Here is a 20,818-nt window from a genome sequence, read left to right as displayed (position 1 = left end):
AGATAAGTTGAAGATTCAGTAGTTCTGTGGAATTTTACTAGAGTCAGAAACTCATACATGCCTTGGGATCGCCCTTTTTTATAGATAAGTTCTGCCGAACAGCAGTATTTAGGCTATCCTGGCTCAGTTGTTGGGTGTCTGTGGGATCAAACTGAAACTGTAGCCATCCAGGAATTGAAAAAAACTAAGCAAGTCAACTAAGAGGAAATGAGGGTACGCCCTTTTCCAAGCTTTGTCTGAGAGGAGGTCCACTGTCTCGGTCTTTGAAAACCCCTGTCCTATAGGATCTAATTAACTAAAAATCCGCTCAATTTTTACATCTACAAAAGAAAAGTATCTGCTAAAAATAAAAACCATGACGACTTGCAGGATTTAGCTAAGCTTGATAATGAAAAGGTCAAAAGGACCACTGTTAAAACACACACATCTGTCATGTTGAGGTCATGCATCCAGAAAACTCCATGTAATATCTCCAAGGGGGCTGACAACACTTTCATCTACTGATCCCATTAAAATGTCTTCTTTACTGCACCAAGAAAAGTACATTTCAAGTCCAAATTGGCTCTTCGTCATGGACAGAGATCCCCTCTGAAATTTTAAAATGACAGCTGGAGATGAAAGGTCAGAAGGAAATGCTAAAATTCACATTAATGAGTGGGTGCGGGAAGTGAGGCAGAGCGGGGTCATATAATGAGGAGGTAGAGAGCGAACAATGATGGAGAAATTAAGGGAGACAGAAAGAGGAAGTCATGATCCCATCTCCACTTTCCAGCGACAGATACAAACGATAATGTCATGAACACGCCAAACAGGAAGCAAAGAAGAATCATGAATGAGAGAGTAAACTGCACAACTGAAAGAAAAGTTTGTGAATGAGGGAGGAGAAGATGGAGTGAACGGAGGAGACAGTTAGAAACCACAGGCAGAGACGGGAGTCCGCCTTCCTTTCTGATTGTCAGTAAACACAGATCTGCTGACGCTCTGCTGACTCCTCTGCTCCTTCTAGGAAATGCAATTTCTTTGATTTATTGGGTTTGTCTCTTTAAAGACACAATCTTTCTGTCCCGGTGAAAAGGGGGCGAAAATTAAATCTGGCAAAACATAACTCTGCTCCGTGGGCTCTCTTCGACAGCTGCGAATCAAACGTCATAAGCAGAGATCTAAATAGTCTCCTGTCAATATTTCACAGTGCCACCGCTGTTTCACTGCCAAATTCATTCAAATTCATTAATTGTGTATTGATTGCATCTCTGACATCTGGACATGTAATTCTAGTTCTTCATTGATCCCACGTCTGTGGTCCAAATGGCATTTGGAAGAGGAAACACTGGTGATTTATTCTGAGTGTACGCCTGTATATAAGCCAGGAGCAGGATAAAGATGCTGATAATTTTAGAATTCAAAACAACAGTAAATTTAGAAACCTTTATGTATCATATGTGCAAGAACACGGTCATAAAAGGACAGGAACTGAGATGAAAGGTAAAACAATGAGTCTGAAACGGAGGTAGTGGAGCTCCAATGTCAAACAGAGGTGGAGTGGGTGTTTTCTAGATGAAGATGAAAGGCCTCTCTTGGCCGTAGAGCCTAAACAACTCCAGTGTTCGCTGGGATACTTCCAAAAAGCCTTTCTAAAGAAGGTGATATAAATGAGGCAGCTTTAGGACTGAACCTCGAACAGCACGGCTTGATGTAGTGCCTGAATTATTGAATCTAGGAGCCAAAAGAAAAAAAAAATCGGAGACTGTTTTAATTATTGAGAAGCTATAGAATCTGGATGAAAGGTGGGAGATGTTGAGAGGGGAAGAATAGCAGATGTCTTTACTGAATCACATTTTACTTTTCTGTCAAGTGAAGAAAAAAGTACGTCTATAACCTCAATAAAATACATCAAACATACATTTACATTGTCAGCTTTTTGAAAAATGTTTGTAATTATTTGCAGTGGATCTTTTATTTAAATAAAAATGGCAATACCACTGTGCAAAAATTCTATATTACAGGTAAACGTCTTACATTCAAACCTTGCTCAAATAAAAGCTAGTACAATATGTATGATAAGGTAGAAAAAAGTCATATTGTGATTCTTTTGACAGATACTGCAGTATGATTCATGATTAGTGGGAATGATCTATCTTCTATCATTCTATCATCTATCATTTTTACTGAAAAAAATAAATGATTGAATAATTAAAATCATGATGATATGACATCAAGATTTGTGATGATGTTGTCATACATATTTTATTTATCCAAAAATTGCAGCTTCTGTGATCTGAATATTGCACTAGGCCTCAGAAAAGAACACACAGTAGCATCAAAATATACTTAAAGTAGAAAAGTAAAAGTAAAGTAAAAGTTCTCATTAAGCAAAATGCCTTAAGCACTTAAAGTAAAACTAATTATGGAGAATGGCCTGTTTCAAAGTAACATACAATATGAACTTGAATATAAAATATATTGAATATATAATAATTTGATCTACTTTAGACACTGCTTGGTAGTTTAATCCATAATACTTAAAGTTGAAGAAAATTATAACAATTAAGAACAAGTATCTCAAAATTATATCGGCTGACCAATATCATCAGGGCGATATCACAGTTACATCAGTCTTTATCGATGTCTACATATATGTTGTCCAATATGTGCCAACAATTTTTTTTTCCAACACAACATAATGTAGATTGTTTATCAGGCTTGGGCAAAATCGTATCATGTGTGATTTATCGTCAGAAAAACTGTTACCAGTGAAAATTTGCCACTTTGCGATAACAGCGATAAACTTGATGATGCATTTTTGTTTGCGACGCACTCGCACCCGCAAGCCTTGAGTGCGCGCGTATGAACACAGAAACAACAAGAATGGCGGAAGGTGGTGTAGAAACAGTCAAAGCGGAGGAGCAACCATGGAATTGGTTTGGCTTTGCCAGGTCTGACGCTGAGCAGGCGTGCACTATTTGCAAGGTCTGTAAAAACGTGACAACAAAAGACAGCAGCACCACAAATTTGTTTCATCACCTGAAACGTCACCATAAGCTGGAATACAATAAAAGCCAAAGGATGCACCAAGAGGCTGCAACAACGTCGGCAACAGCGAAATCTCCTCCAGCTAATGTTAGAAGGAATCCTACTCAGCTGAGAATCTGTATCTGTGCCCCAAAAATCCAGTATTGGTAGAGCCACACTCAAAACTGTAGTTAGGTATAGTGTTTATAAATGTTAGATATTGAATGCCTGTTTTCACCTTGACAAAGCTTGATGGATTGTGTGAACTACAAGGGTCATGATAGAAATAATTGTTAATTGTTCTGAACTGTTATATTTTTAAATAAAATGTATGCGAATGTTGTCAATAAGTCATAATAATAAAAATCTTGGTGTTATTACAATGCCTCACATGTAGCTTAAACTCAAAATGTCCAAGTTCTGTCACGCGGAGTCACTTAAAACAATAAAGAGACAGTTTGATGACGTGAAGTAGTGTGGGATATGGGAGTTGTTATCTTCACTTTTAAACAGCCACCATAGCTGATAAAAATCTATCTGCCTTGAATCAGGCAGAAATCACATTCATGGACAAGTTAGTATCAATATTTATTCATTTAATAAATGTGTTCAAGTCACATGCAGGGATTCCTTCCTCATTCTGATGCATGATGTAATGTAAGTACACAACTTAACAAATACATAACATATTTCAAGTGTTTATAGTAATTTTAATGCAGAAATGTTATATATTATGGCTTTACCTGCTACAGGAACTAGTGTGTTAGGACTGTGACAGCTGTTGAAAGTAGTCTTATATTTCAGTAGACTGAAATCCAGAAAGCTTTTAAACATCAAAGAAATCTGCACAAAGAATCCTGCCAATAGAGTTTAATAAGTATTTTAGGGGCTATAATTCAAGGTTTTCATTCCAAAATGAGATGCCGATCTCAAAATGTGTCTGCTGAATTACCAAAATCACTGCTAGCATTAAAGCAAAAATTACCATTAATCATCCCTGAAATTACTGCCCATTTTACTGGATTAAATTCAGTATTTCACCCATGAAAATTTGAGAAATTAACACCATTAAATAAGTATTATAATACTGCATTGCCATAATTTTTCAGTCACTACCCTGTTATGAATTCTAGGAAGGGTTTAGAGGGTGATGGAGCCCAGTCACAGCAGGAAAACCTTCATCATCCAGGATACAGCTTGGCCTCTGAGCTCCTGTTGGACAATGTCAAAGTAAATGATCTGGCATGGCTGCCCGGTCATAAACACTGGTGGCGTTGAGGAGAAACAGATGGGCCTCTCTGTCAGATCTGTCCTTCCTCCTCTCATCCATGTTTCCATCCAGTCAAAGCCCTTAACGTCTCCTGGTGTGAACGCTCTTTTAACACCTCTCCTCCTCGTCCCGCTCTGAGCCTCCTTCTTCCAAACTCTGCATCTCTCTTCAACTCTTTGCATATATCGCCTTCCCAACTCGCTCTTTTACACACACACCCTGTTTCTGTTCCAGCACACACACCATCTCGCTCTCTGCAGCGTGTCCTGCCGGATCGCAGTCTGTTGTGTACAGTACAGTCATCTGTTTATGAGTCACCGACCACCGCACAGACACACTGCACCTTGCTGCCTCACTGTATTCCCACTAGAGCTCACTGTATCGTTGTCCGGGAGGCAAACGATAGAAAATTTACAGTAAGTGTTCAAACTGCAGAATCAGGCTGTAAACTTTGGAGGCGAGATGCAGAATTTCAGATAAGGAGGAATCATGAGTGGCTGTGTAATGAATGCATGGATGGTTTCATGGCTGCACAGATGGATGGCTGGAAAAATCAATACTCACATCGCCTGGTGTAACCCCCTGTGCACTACTGCTTTTCTTCATCCTGAGGGACGCTCAGCCAGACTCTCTCCCAGCCTCTCAGTCTCTGATCCTCTCTCAGAAAACGCAGTTCTTTCCTGCTTCTCCTGCTCTGGGCAGCCTCACCAGTCCGCCTGCACATGGGAAGCAGAAAGAGGAGGGTGGAGGCAATGATAAGGTATCCAGTTCCAAAAGTTATTCTGCCTCCCTCACAGTGAGCATCATGTCTGCAGTTCTTGTCAGACTTGAGTTATATTGTTCTGACTTGGTGATGCAGTTGTGTGTGCAGTAATTTGACAAGTCTACACTGCGTTGCATTACATAAGTTGGACAAAAACGCAGACATTACATGGACTGATGGGATTACCTGCCTCAGCAGGTACAAGTTTGTACAAGTAGACATTCATACTGTAGTGAAATGAACAGTAACACAGTTTGAAGGTAGAAAAAAAAAACCACAACAAAAAGGTGTAAAAGAGACTTGGAATCTTTTCAACATTACTATACTATAAATATCAAAACAGAACCTTTTTTATTCATCACTTTAAGAAACATTTTAGGAATGCTACTATAGTGACATGGCCTTAGGGATGGCCAGTCTGTTGCTTCCCCACCTTTTCTCTGACTGCAAACTGTTTCATGAATTGGCATGAAATTTGGTCAAATTCAAGGTTCCCAGGAAACGAAGTCTAATGACTTATGATATTTCCTTGTGTGCCACCATGAGGCTGAAATTTCTGGTGAAATATCTTGACATATGAGTTTATAAGTAAAGATAAATCTGACTATTCATAAAAAAGTCAAACAAAACATTTAATTTAAACAACACTGACAAAAGGCAACCCATGAATCCTCGTGCACTCGTGTGAGCTAGCCAACCTACTAAATCACTGCGCACCACCTACCCATAATAGCAGACTAGTTAGCTACATATTATTGAAACATATTGGCCAATTAGCTGCATTACACTATGTGCTACAATTAGTGGAAATTATCAATTGTGCATTACAATTTTCATGTTTAATAATAAAAAAAAAACTATTACAATTGTGATGATGTGATATTTATTGAGTTCTGTACCCAAAAAACTTGTTTTCTTTCATCTGGAGAAAAAGACTTGTAGACCAGGTCTTCAATGCAGCACTACAGTACCTCATTATCATGCTGTTTTCTCACACATTTTTTCTTTTTCTAAAAATTGTGATTTTGGATATTGCACTTGGCCATATTGTGATTTCTACTGATTTTAATTGTGCAGTCCTCGTAGGAGGTCCCTGCTCTATTTTCTCTATTTGCTAAGGGGTCCACTGGCTGAAAAATGCTTAAGACTCCTAGTTTTAAAAAAAGCAACAATATAAAAAAATTAGAAATGTTTTGATTTCAGTTGAACAGACATGAATAAATTTTACAAAGCTGATGAGACATTTGATGTCAGCTTTTAGTTTCAGCTTAATACTATTTGCCAGAGACAGTTTGGTTGGTAAAAAAAAAAAATGGAGGTTCAGCTTTGTGGATAACAGTGATGTTAAATCAATGTGATCTGTACTGAATGTGCTAAAACAACAAAAGCAATGCTCCTTTGACCCTGGTGTGTATTGCCTGACTGTAAAAATATATTCTGTGAAAATGCCTCTGTGATAAAAAGCGTTATGATACAGTGCATGATGAATGTGCCTGGAGCTCTTTTAGTCTAGTGTTGTCTGTCAGCCTCCTCTGAATGCTGCAACTGTACACTTATCAATTATAGAATGACCACAGCGGGTGGAAAACCACCAACAGGCAGACATGAGTGACTAATCTATGCGACAGAAATCAATCAATATTTTCCATGTCACTATTGATCCCCCCCTGTGCTCTCCCCATGTTACCCCTCATTTGGCAGCCACTGTGTCCTTGTGTTAAAGTCAGAACTGGTGCTTTCCAGCTGCTACCAAGTCAAGCGGCGTGAAAGAGAATGTCTCAGCTGCACAGACATCCCAGTCTTGTTTGTTGCTTTCCAAACAAACATCTATCTGCGCGGCTCCCCGCTGCCGACAGTTATTGTGGAGGGAAAAAAAAAATGACATGAGAAGTGAAATGACAACAGGTCTCACAGCGAGTGTTTTGAGCGTCTTTAAGAAAAGTCTTCAGTTCAAACCTCAGCAGGAGGGGAAAGTTCTCAATAATGTATGAGGCTGCATAGATGTGGCCATTATAGGTTTCACATGGACACCTTTTACAGTCTGCATACTTCATGATACAGAGGTTAAAAGTAGATGGCTAAACTGTGATGCTTACTGTCACCATGACAAGACATTTTTCACCAACACAGATATTTTTCTGCTCCTTTAATTCAAAACAGCCTTTAGCTGTGCAAATACCATTTTTCTGTCAACAGAGTAGACTGTATCCTGGCCAATAAATATCAGTCCAAGTACTTTTAGATGTTATTTATTGGCCCAAGTAATGAACTATTCTAAACCCTTCCAGTTTTCAGCATTACAGTAATTGCATCAATTTATCTTCTAACATAAAATCCCCAAATTCCCACTGAGAGCGTGTGAGGCTGCACTTTGCTGTGAGCCAAATGCTAATGTTAGTAAGCAGATATGCTCACAATGACAGTGTTAACATGCTCATGTTTATCTCCTACAATTTCAGCATCTTAGTTAAGCATATTAGCATCTTTACATTTGCTTATAAGCCCTAAGCACAAAGTACTGCTGAGGCTGATTCAAATGTCATTAGTTTAGCAGGTATTTGGTCACGAATCAAAATATTGGACACACTGAAATACAGGTGACACCTTCTGGTTGGTTGGTCAAATGCTTGGACCTTATGCTTTTATCCGACCACATTCACATTGGTAGGAGAGTTGCTGATGTTACTTTGTTAGGGAGAGAAGCTGCTCAATTAATTATTGTCAGAGCTGGGACATATGCAGACCTGATGTATTTGAGTGACAGGCTATTTACTGAACATTTACTCAGCTCCAAATTTCAGTGACACCATGTTAAAGCACCACCCAAATTACTACATCAGCTCCCAGCCTCAGAGAACAGAAGAGCTGGGTGGATAAAGTTAATTTTTGATGACTATGTGTGTGGATTTTACTCTGCCGGACTGTTTTATTAATGAGGGCCAGTAGGTCACTGTTGATGAATAAATAAGAGCTTTCTCTGGCCACACTTCAAACTTGCTGTAAGTTTTGCCGTGTTTTATGCTATTTTAGTGTTTGTTTTGTAGGTTATCCTGTTGAATTTGGTGTTAGTGTGTTGCTAATGTGGCTATGCCCACAGGCTGGGGTGACGTTGGACAAATGTTCTAATATTGAAGGACAGTATAGAGAAACAGCGTCAACCTTAAGCCTCATTTGAAGCCAAAATAAATAACAAGAGTAGTGAATTGCATGCCAGTAAGTGTTTTTTCATGTTGTTTTTTGTGAACAACAATGGTCACTCTGCAGGAATTTATGTGGTTGGCAATGTTGTGCAATTTTGATTAGCACCCATTTAGGCAAGACCAATTGACTGGTTGAAGAGAGGCTGAATTTCAAGATTTTCTTTGGTTGACTAGAGCTCTTGAAATCTGTTTGGTCTGATACATTGATAATGTAAAAAGTCAGGGGATCACCAAAGTCATTAGAATTTTAGTTTTACTCGAAACCCAAAATGCAAACCTAATAGGGCAAAAGATCCAAATTAGGGGCACACAACTTCAGTAGGATTCATCCTCTGGAGACCATGAATGTTGGTACCCTCCACTACATGGTTATCCATCCAATACTTGTGGAGATAATTCAGTCTTAACCAAAGCAGTGGACTGACCAGCTGGTATTACCATCCCTAAACCCACGCCACTACTGTGGCTAAAAATATTAACTTTTACATTGGTCAAGCACACTGGTTGAGAGAACATAATGACAGCTTGTCCAGACTCAATAAAAACTAAAACCATTTAACCTCTCAAAACCAAGGCTACTATTTTGCTAAATTAGTGCTTTAACTCTAATCCTCTCAAATAGCACTTTTCAGAAATTTGTTGCCATCAGGAAATGTCATCATTCCAAAGTACGTAACATTAACGTATTACTGTCCTTGACTGATTGCCCTAATACTCCAAATACCCCTTTGCCCTCTGTCCTTTCATAAAGGTCAAGCTGTTCAAAATTATCATTGGATGAATGGAGCCAGGAGCTGAGAAATACTCTGCCAAACAAACAGGGAGGAGGGTTACCAGTAAAAGGTTTTGTCATGTCACATAAATGCATCAACGATGGTGTTTTAAAGCTTTAAAGACCGAAGTAACCGGAGTAAGAGGAAAGGTCCAGAAGGGTCAGTGTGTCCTCGTTCTATCTGAGACACTGAGGAGTACTTGCCCTGTGTACACAACACCCAGAAGGATCAATAAACCTCGACAGTGTAGCTGTGTTATATTTTGTAATGAGCAGTTAGGGGAGTTGTCAGACCACTTATTATTTATTCAGTACAGTATTTAATAGTTTGTTTCTGTGCTTCAAAAGTTTGCTTTCAAAGGTTGTTGTATCTCCGATCAGTATATTGTATATTGACTAGAGCAGCAGTGATCAATCAATCAATTAATCAAGTAATTGATCAAAATAATATTAGTTTAAAAAAAATCTGCTGACTGCAGCTTCTTAAATGTCAGGGTTTGCTGACTGTCTTTGTAATTTGTAACAGTAAATGAAGAGTCTTTGGGTTTTGGACTGTTGGTTGGACAAAAGACACTATCTGAAGACATCACCCTGGTTAATCAAGAAAATAATCAGAGGATTGATTGATAATGAAAATAATCATTGGTTGCATCCTTCTACTGTGCTGGGCTTACTAATTGCTGGATTTTTGTTATGATTTTCGTCAGGGTTTTGCCTCAATTTTAATTATTTTATTTGAAAGGACACATCAGTGGTCGCATTTGAAGCTCATTATCCCCAAGAAACCTTCACTATTATTCAGAACTGTGAAGATACTGAGACTGTGAAGAGCATTTAAACCCAAGACTCCAGAGAGCACTCACTCTAAACAAAGAAGATCACTGGACAAAAGACACTGAGCTGAAAATGTATTCCTCCCTCCACTTTTTAGAGAAACAAGCTTCAAGTAACCTCTCATCTCTGTAACCCCAGCAACAGGTCATCCACTTCGTGGCTGCCTGTACCTCTACAAATAATTGGTTGCTGATGTGAAGCGGGTAACAGAATGCACGGTCATGAGGAAGCACTCGAAATGCTGATTGTAAGGATTTGGCTTGGATTTTGAAGAGAACACCAGGGATCACTGTGCCGGGAATAATCATCGCTGCAACAGGGAAAAAAAAAAACAAACCGAAGCAGACTGCTTCTGCTTAATTTACAACTCAAAGACAATGCAATGTTAAAAAAGAGTGAATTAAGTATGTATGAGTGCAGTATGTTGTCTCTGGGCACAGTGGAGAGAAAAGCCTCTGCAGCAGATTAATCATCTGTATCCATTCTTCCAAAGACCACAAGATGCAGCAGTGTATGGAGGGGTTTGGGTAGTGCTGATTTAATGGTTTATCTATCAGTGGATTGACAGATGAGTAATTGGCCATAATTGATTCATCATCTAAGTTGTTTATCAAGCATAAATATGGAACAGCTACAAGAACCAGTCTCTAAATTGAGAGGATTTTACACTGTATATCAATGTGAATTCTATATTTGGGGATTTGGACTATTTGTTTTGGTCCTGCTTTTGGACAAAAGAAGCTATTTAAAGACACAACCTTGGACTCTGGGAACTTATTAAAGGTTTAATTACACTTATCTCTAAAATTTTATAGACCAAATAATTTAAAATGTGTTTGTCTTATGATTATGTTCCCTAAAACGTCCGACTTTGTCTGTACTGACTAGTGTCAGTTTTCTTGACATTAACCAAGACAACATTACCTGTCATCATCTGTCATGGCAACTTGACATTATTAAACGACTAGATAGAGCAGCATCATAAACAATAGAGAGAGAATCCAGTTATTGGGCTTCATGAGCACATCGTCTGTGCCCTCTAGTCTTCTAGTCTTCGAGCCGACCCCCAAAACAATAGTAGGGGAAATACTGTCAATGTAACTGCTTTGGGGTCAATTCTTAACATCACTTCTTAACATTTTCTTAACATGAATATCTTTTAATAACGCACCAGGTTAGATGATTTCTTACAATATAATTACAGTACAATATAATACAATTTAGAGTATTAGTTCTCTGAAAAAAAGAGTTAGCTGATGGACAGATAGAGATAAGCTAGTTTACGTTTTGCTACAGTAGGCAGTAGGTTAGCAGGTGAGCTTGGTAGCCACCAAATTAGCTGACTCAGAGGCCAGATACAGAATTTCTCAACCAATCGATTGGTTGATGGGAAAAAAAACTGCCTGTTATTCCTAACTAAATCAGCCACAGGGCACTGAGATCACGCTACCTGCAGCCTAAATGGGTGCTAATCACAGTTACACAGTGTGATCTGGCAAATGAAATCCTGCGGGCTGATTATTTATTTTTCACACGTAGCTATATTGTTAACTTCAGGGCATGTCCATTAAGTAAATTTACATACAGCAAACAAACTATGTTGCTAACAAAGCTTGTGCTGCAGTATAGAATTCCACAAAAATCATGAAAACACAGCATCCAACCTACTACTCTTGTTATTTAGTTAGCTTTGAATGTGGCTTAACGTTACCACAGTTTCTCTTAACTGTCCCCCAGTATTACAACATTTGTCCAACATCGCCCCAGCCTGGGGGATTACAGCCACATTAGCCACATGCTAACACCATATTCAACAGGATAACCTACAAAATAAATACTAAAACAATGCAAAACATGGCAAAATGTACAGCTTTCGAATTTAAAGTCAGGTCACTGCAGCCCATATTGATCCATCATTGAGTTTCAACAGCTAGCAGCCCTTGTCAGAAGTCAGGTGGAGTGAAATCCACACACACACACACACACACACACACACACACACACACACACACACACACACACACACACACACACACACACTGTCAAAGATAAACTTTTTATCCACTCAGTTCATCTGTCCTCCTGAGGCTGGAGGCGATGTAGTGATCTGTTCTGGTACTTTGACTTGATGTCATTTAGTTTGGAGTCAAGCAAAAGTTCAGTAAATAGCCTGTTACTCATAAATAAAATACACCAGCTCCGCATATATCCTGCTTCCTAACAATAACAAATTAATAAACACTTTTCATCTTATTAAAGTAACACCAGCAACTGTCCGACCAGTGAGAATCTGGTAATTAAATCTGATAATTAAAAACGTAATCAGCCAGTTTATGAATAATTAAATTCCAAGCGGTTAGCATGTTCATTGGTTTTGTGTGTAACGTGGTCTCTCACTGGTGCTCTGGTTTTCTGCCACAGTCCAAAGGCACATACATTAAGTGAACTGAAAGCTCTGTGTGAATTAAGACTGTGAATGGCCTTGTGTATGTGACAGACGAACACTTTCTCTGCCTTTTACCCTGGAGGACACACCAGCCCCCCACCACCATCCCCAGTGGCTCTTAATAGGCACAGAGAATGGATTCATACAGTTATTGAGGCTATCGGCTATATACGGCACTCATCTACTATCACCCAACACAATCTTAATGCTCTGACAGCGTGTAATGTAAACAAGCAACTCAGTCAACGCTATCATGACAACCAATGTTTGCACTTTTTGTCACATGTTTTGCATAAGAGGTCAGACAGGCTGTATTGCTGGCAGCAGAGAGAAAATGTTCCCAACTGACCAGGCAATCCATGTCTCACAGCGTCCGGGCACAATGGAGAGCTGTGGAGGGTGAGTCAGTAGCCGTCATACATTTAAAATCGCCCACACAAAGGTAGCTTTTGTGGCAAACAAAGGAGGCTCAAGAAACCATGTGTGGAACTGCGTTAATATTACATTCAGTTGCTCTGTAGTTCAACAAAGAGAGCTTTCAGAGCCATCTGTGTGCCACAACAATGATGGTTTTTAGGATTAACTTTACAGTGATCACTCATTAACAGCCAGAGACGTCAGATTTACTGACTGAAAGAACCATTAAGAACTAAAATCAAAGATCATACGGTGCACTTTTTAATCGAATTGACTCCACTTACCCAGTTTTGATCCACTCAGTTGGAAATTATTCTGTATTTTATGTAAGCCTTCAAATACTCACTCATCAACTTGTGAGTGGAAAAGGAGAAGTAAGCTGCACCAGTCACAAGACTCAACAGCTGTTGACAGAGCAGCAGCAGGTCCTTCCCACGTTTATTCAATCTTAACAACACCACACCCACTTTATTCACACCTCGAGAGCTTTAGTTTGTCCACCGGTGACACTGATGTTCAGTGTCCATGGATACACTTTGAAACATTGTTCGTCTCTTCTCCAAAATTGTCTCAAACGAGCTCTAAGGATTTCTGACACCAGGCTTCACTTTAATGACCGAATAAAAGAGAAAAGTGTGCAATCTCATTTTATCACCTCAGAAATACATCTATAATAGAAGAGTTTCGCCTTTCGACCTTGAAAATAATAGCCACACTTCTCACTGAAAGGACTGCTGGGAACTGAAATGCATCTCACTGAGGAATAGGCCAAAGTCACCACCACACTTTATATTTAGTTCAAACACACGACTGCAGTATTTCATCATGTTGCATCTCCACCGGAATCTTTTACTGATAGCTTTCAAAAGCGTTTACACATTTTATTGTTTATTTGCCGTATCTGATATTTCAAAAATCACTGTTGACTATCCCTAGAAGCAAACAGAAGCAAAAGGAGACAGAGAAAAATATTAATAAGCCAGGCCTCATCTCGTTTGGCCCCCAAGGGGCACAGAATGAGCTGCCTGCAGCACAAACTCTTCATACTCACGGTCCTCTTTTAATTACACAGCCACAGAGCACTTCCAGTATAACAGCACAAGTTGGATGAAAAACAGCACTTTGTATTATTGTCATTAATCCATTTATCATCACACTGTCGTGTGCAGCCTTATGTTTCATTTGTTTTGCAATGTGTTCTATGAAAACAAAGTTACTTTAGATGGAACAGCTGCAGACAACAGAAAACAAATAACAGATGAATGGCCAGGAGAACACACACTAATATGTTAATGCTTTAATGCTCAAATCACACCTGCAAAAGCACTACATCCCTCCTGGGACTATTTTGTGACTATGGCTGAAAATACGTCAAAGGTTACCAATATGGATAACCAACTGCATTTGATTTACAGCTATAATATATAACATTGAGAGCATTTTAATGTCTAAAAACATGTTAAAGATTTTAAGTTGTGAACTTACATTAACCCAAATTATTCCAAAATTGTTCAAATGCAGAGAAATCAGTACTTTATTTAAGGTAACCGTGTGAGGTAATCCTGCTAGCTGGTTGCTAGTTGCTATTGGAGCCCGACTGATATGTCGATTGGCCGATATCACAAGCCCTTTAATAGCCTATCACAGCTATATCGGTCTAATATGAAAACTTTGTTTTTTTTGCAGAACATAATGCAGGTTGCTTTTATTTATTAGATTTATAGTCAATGTACTGTATATTTGATGGGTTTTTTTCTCAATTCAAGTTTAATATATACATGTATTTTTTCTTACTTGTGTTTTTTTAGTTTAAAAATACTGGTGAAAGTTTACCGTTTCTGTGCTCTGATATCATTTTGGACAATGAAGTTTATTGTTAAACTGTAAAATATCCTGCCTGCATTTTATGTCTTTGTCAGTGTTCACAAAAAATATGTTTATGTCTATGCTCTATATACTGTACACTATATTCTGTATAAAGAATCAGGATTTTTTTAACTCTTCAATATCAGTATCAGCATCAGCCCCAAAAATCTGTATGTCAGTGTCTGTGTGGCTTTAGTTGCTCTACAGTAACTTCCAGAAAACACAGGATACATCAGAGAGTGAGGACATAAAATAAATATAAATGTAAGATGAATAAAACTTTAATTTTACTGGGTCACAGACTCTCATATACTACAACAAAACATTCTACTGTTTTCACTGGATGCCATTTGTTAATCAGTTTAACACCTTCAGACATTTTGTGCTAAAAGTCTCTAAATCTAATATCTAGGCAGCTACCCTCTTAGACGCGTCCATCTTAATGTAATTCACACAGCAAAGAATATGACACCAATCAATATTTGGCCAGACTTGTTAAGTGGTTAATTCTGTTTGAATATATAAGGTTATGAACTGTATGTCAAAGAAAAAAAATAGCTGGAAGGCTGCAATAAGTTTAAAGGCAAACACTTTTCTAATCTTATCCCTCCAGCCCACACTGTTTGTGTGGGCATGTCCAGCACACAAAGCAGTTGTTGCACTTCATGCAGGTGTCCTTACGCTCACTGACTAAGTCAGACAGTGATAATAACCATAGATTAAAAATATAGACATTACAGCTGATTGAAGTTAGTATGTCTACAAATATGTATCACCCTTCTACAGAGATGGACAGAAAGTTATAAATTAAAAACATAAAATATGGGTACGCTAGAGCTTTTCACTATTTAGGAAGAGCTCAAATCTTTAGTCATTAATTGAATAGTTGACCAATAAAATATTGATCTTTTATCGAGACAGTTGCATATGATTTCTTAAGTATTTCTTCCAGAGGAAATGCTGCATTTCAATTATAATAAACTGTATATTTTGAGGTTTTGGACTGTTAGTGGGATGGACCAAGTAATTTGGGCTTTGCATAAGAAATTGTGATGAATGTTTTTCACCATTTTCTGATCTTCGATACACCAAGTAATTAATTAATCTATTAATTGAGAAATTAATTAGTTGCATTCTTGCTTTTAAGACCGGGGCTTTTAGTTGTAGGGCACAAAATCGATGTCTTATGCTTGCACTTAAGACACTTTCATTGAAGTTGCAGCTCTTCTTAGGGCTCTATTCTGGTCCTGAACTGACGCGTACACGGACGCCTATTAGTTCTGTTTATACTAGTCTCTGGAGTCTGCTTGGAGGGTGCGTTCCACACGAGCGTAGTAGATCGGCATCTGCAGTGGCCGCATGGAAAGGTCTGCAGATGAGTCTGTGTGGTCACATCAAATGGGAGATACACAGATGTCCACACAGAGCATTAGCATCCACCCTCTAATGTCGAAATTTATGTCACACGGACCCCAGCAGACCCTTGTGCAGATGCAGAAAATATAATGCAGGTTTTATTGATATTGAGGATGACTTGTCAGGAAGGAAGGACGTAGGACTGCAAAGCATTTATTATTAGGTGGTGGTGAAATTAAGCTACTATATCTACAAGATTTAACAACCATTTCTAGTATAAGCAGTATATAAACATTTAGAAATTGTTTAAGAAACACTATAATGTAGTTTTAAGTGTTTATTAATGCATTCGTTAACAACTTTAACTCCTCTTGTGTATAAAGAAGGTAGCAGTAGTAGTAGTTAGCTTCTTGATAAAGTAATCTGTAACTATTTATTATTGCTTTTTGTTTGTTTTGTCCTTTAAATGCATTTTCGGCATCGCATCTTCAACTATTTATCTGTTTGTTATCACTTTTCATTTTTTTGTATTTTAAATGCAATTTCAACACTTTCTTTATGTCATATTTTAATGTATTTCTATGCTTTTGAATTACCTTGTTTATGAACAGTGATACATAAATAAACTCGCCTTGACTGTGGGCCTGCACATGTGGAGGCTGACGTAAACAGATAATGAATGACAATATACTGCAGTAAACCACAGTTTAATAATACTGTATGTGTCTCTTAAAAAGTTGTAACTGTTGACAAAGACTTTACATTAATTAAAACTTATCTAACTTATCTGCTTACAACATTATAGTGTGTTATAAGCCATGCATTAAGTGTGTATTATAGTGGTTATTCAAGTGTTACTGTAAAGCAAAGTTGTCAGTGTTCATTTAACTCTTAAGGTGTAAATGTCACACAGTTTCTTCCATGATATAATTTAAGAAGACGTCCATCAAATATCATCCAACAGAGCTTCACACTGCTTTTAATACTCACTGTTTTGACTTGAAAAAAAGCCAATCAACACTTGTCATCTTACATTACTTGTCAGTGAAAAATCTAAACTAAGCCACAGTGGAAACGTTGCTGTTTGTTTCCGCATTCAGTGCCGTGAGGCAGATTCCAGCAGAAATGAACTTCAGAGACGGACGAGGGCTGAGAGGAGTTTGTTGAGGAGGGAGAGAAACAACACACCAATTTGTGGCAGCTGAAAGGTGACGTCACTGTGGAGGCCACATGCAGGGGACCCACTGACCTACTGTACGGGCATAAAGACAGAGGGAGAGAGTGAACAGGCCAGACTCTGTGAGCCTGCTGCCACTGGGCCACATGTCACAAGATCATCTTAGGACTGTTCTGCTGTCACACCATGTGTTTGTCATGTTGGGATGTAAATATCATCCTTAGTCATGTCATGAGAAAGCTGCTCTTTCAATCTGAGGATACAAAAACAAGTACAAGCAGACCGATTTCCAGTTCTGCTGCCCCCAAAACTGCCATAACTGGTTTAAAAATTAAAAAGCAAATATAACAGTTCCATTTTGTGTTAGTATATCTGCCTTAAAGGAGCAGTTATGCACCCAAAAATGAGTATGGCCGTCCAAATACAGAGTTTGAGTCATCAAGTCTGCTTATGATCTATGGTTGAAGTGAGTTGTTCACCCCAACTCTTCCTCCTCAGACAGGAACGCTGCAGGAGCGCGACACAAGTGCAACATTGATGATGAGTCCTACACTGTAGTTGATCAGCTGTTACTGACTGTCTGTTGTCTCCCGATGTAAAGCTAAGCCTGTCCTCCTGAAAACAAAAGGCCAATGCACTGAAAATACACACACTGGAGTTGGAGTTCAGTGACTGCCTGCCAGCCTCCATTAATACACTGCTCAGTTTAACTCCTAAAAGATTTTTATGACTCATAAACAGATACAGACTCATTCGATGGTCGTTCAGCATTAATTTTTTAACTCTAGTTAAGGTGAAATGAACACAAGTTACAGATCAGAATAGAAAACACCACAGCTTTAGTGAGTATTTTAGTATGTTTCCTTACTCACTGATGACATATCATGGTCATTTTATGATTTTTTACAGGAATATGCCTGGGAAGATCATGATACTTCTGCGAGTACTGCAATTCAATCTTTCCGTTGAATCACACAATTCTCCTAGAGACTGGCTCTCATGAGTGATATTTCCAAAAGAAAATGCACACGTCACTCAGTCTTTCTGTGTTTTATCTCAGTATCATAATTACTATACTGCATACAAATGTAGTAAATAAAATACTTTTTGAAGTAAACTGATTGGCTGTTGCTGCTCATCAAGCTGGTGCCATAAGGTGCCATTCATGGATAATGAATGTTCAGTTCCTTGAATTCTTAACAGTGATTAGATCAATAAATTATTAATCATTAACATCCCTAATGTGGAAGTGAAATGGATATGTTTGTTAAGATGATGGTTATTGGTGTTAATGGTTATTCCTATTATATGATGGTCAATACAGCAATAAAAAAGAAAGATTCAGGAATTTTACAAAAAAGAAGAATCACAGAAATTTCATATTTTGTTGATTTTGAAGGCCCCTGTGGGCAAAACCGGTAGTGTCTGTACTGTAAACACAAATCATAACGTCAAAAATAAAAATTAAATAAAAATCTTCTCCTGCTTCTTTTTAACTGGCTGTTGTTTCATCTGATTTCAAGGAGACTCACCAGTGGATGGTTTTGTTAACTTATGTAGATCATATACAGGCATCACTAATAAACTGAGAATATTTCATCTAAACTTTCTAAACTCCTTATTATAGCTTTAAGAGAATTCAGTTTCTCCCACCCTTGGTAAATAGTGTCCTTTGGTCGTGTTCAGCATTCATCACAGATGCTATTCTTTCTTCTTTTTCGTAATTAGATGAAAGAAGTGAATAAATGCTTAATTCATCAGGAGCTTTTAGTGTGGTGCTACTGCAATGAGACCTATCAAACCACTTAAGAGAAAAAGAAAGAAATGGGAAATAATGATGGGCCAAGACACATGGCAACTGTGACTCTGGATGAGTCACTGTTTGATTGGAGCTGCTGAAAAGGCCCATAATTAAGAGGGAGTGCCATTCTGTTGAATCCAAACACCCCCACACACATACGCTAATTACCCCATCGTATTCAAGTCACCCTATTTAACGTACATTGAGGTATTGTGATTGGAGCACTGTCTGTGTCAGCACTTCATCAGTTACCCATTCACTAGACCAAACTTTCCAATGCCCTCTGCATGGATTAGAGCTCTTAGGGTGAATCATAACAAATGACTTGGAGAGTCAGGAGGTAACAGAAGGCTTGGCAGAGTCTGCAGGTTCTGGGGCACAGAGAGGGCCTCTGGTGAGTGTCACCAGTTGGCAACTTCCATGTCAACATGGCTGTGAATCCTCCACATGACAACTGAGACAGAAATGAATCAGTGTCCAGCTTTGACATGAGCTCTTTGCAGATATTGTGAATTAAGTTTGAAGTACACAAATCCATATGATCCGACACCTACTTTACACACACAGTGACTACAGTGTATCCTGCTGTGGTGGGACTGGTTGAACCCCGATACACCCAACACATCTCAGACCTACTATATCCTGTTCATTTATATCAATAGCCATGCTAGGACTGCCACTAACGATTACTAATACTCTGTTCATTATTTCTATGATTACTGAATTAAATGTTGAGTCTATAAAATGTGTGAAATGTCAAACTAATGAAAAAGGCTAGTTACATTTCTGTCTTTTCAGACATTTTAATATTATTTTTGACAGCAACTTTTGATCAATTTTAGTTTGATTACAATCTCATTAAGTCATCTGAATTGCTTTAGTTTACTTTGCGTTCTAGATGACTAAATATCATAAATCAAAATAATATATTTGTGAAATTTATCCATAAACATGTTCTTCTATTTCTCTCAAACCTTGACTTTTTAATGCCTCCAAGAAAACAGGTATCTTTTTTGAGGTGTCTGAAAGGTATCAGTATCGACAAGCACACATCTATATGTATCCAGCGCTTTTCTTTTCCAGGATGGTGAGGTAAGTTCATGCCATTCATTTTCTCATTTTACAAAAGGGTTTAACTTTAGCCAGGCCAGGCAATGATTATAGCAAACATATCATATGCATACAGTGGTTAGCAGTATACGGCTATAAAAAATAAATATATATATCTAAATATTTTTTGATGGTAGTGGAACAAAGAAGGAAAAAATGGTACCTTTTTTTTGCAGGGATTTAGCCAAAGCTTTTGCGCTGGCCAAAATGATTGTAATTGGCTTAAAGGAATACAAACAAGCCAGAGCGTTTTCTTTTCCCGTATAGCAGAACGATAATGTGTGCAGACAGACCGTCCTCCACTGCTGACACAGTGCTGTGGACATAGGTCTGGCTATGTGAGACTATGCAAACACTAACCGGTGTACTGTATGGTAGACTAACTTACAGTAATTTTGTCATCCAATAGCTCCATAATACAGAGAAAACTAATGTCTCGTCTGTCTGAAAACCAATGAAACCTTATACACTATTTAGTCAGCGATAAGGCTTGCAGTAGAAAAATGACTAACTACAGTAATTCAGACTGAAAAAGTGGACTCACAGCTGGAGCTCTTCTCCTTGAGCCAGTGGTGACGAGAGAATTCACGTCAGCAGAATGTCAGCCTGAAAGACAAACAATGCACCGTATGGATTACAATTTCACAGATCACATATCACAGCAAAGAAAGAGATTATATTTTAGCCACTTGAAGTCATGTGATTGATCAACAACAAGGATGCCTGACAATATTAGAATCTCTGAGAGGAAACAACGTACTTCCCTCTGACCACAGCAGATGATTTCACAATAGTTG

The 20,818-nt window shown here is 38.3% G+C and overlaps 1 protein-coding gene across 1 annotated transcript in view; it reads right to left on the bottom strand.

Annotated features, from left to right (window-relative positions):
* Window positions 1–20,605, bottom strand: part of LOC146318117 (3',5'-cyclic-AMP phosphodiesterase 4B-like) — a 69,053-nt gene extending 48,448 nt beyond the window's left edge. The window contains exons 1-2 of the mRNA XM_084731640.1: window positions 20,566–20,605; window positions 4,844–4,995 (exon numbers count right to left, since the gene is read on the bottom strand). Of these exons, the coding sequence (XP_084587766.1) occupies window positions 4,844–4,885 (42 nt within the window). The 5' untranslated portion in view covers window positions 4,886–4,995; window positions 20,566–20,605. The remainder of the gene's footprint in view (window positions 1–4,843; window positions 4,996–20,565) is intronic.
* Between the last annotated feature and the right edge of the window lie 213 nt (window positions 20,606–20,818).

This window comes from Lutjanus erythropterus, chromosome 12 (assembly GCF_056507025.1).
Source record: "Lutjanus erythropterus isolate fLutEry1 chromosome 12, fLutEry1.hap2, whole genome shotgun sequence".
Classification (NCBI taxonomy): domain Eukaryota; kingdom Metazoa; phylum Chordata; class Actinopteri; order Lutjaniformes; family Lutjanidae; genus Lutjanus; species Lutjanus erythropterus.
This window is presented reverse-complemented; position numbering and strand designations above follow the sequence as displayed.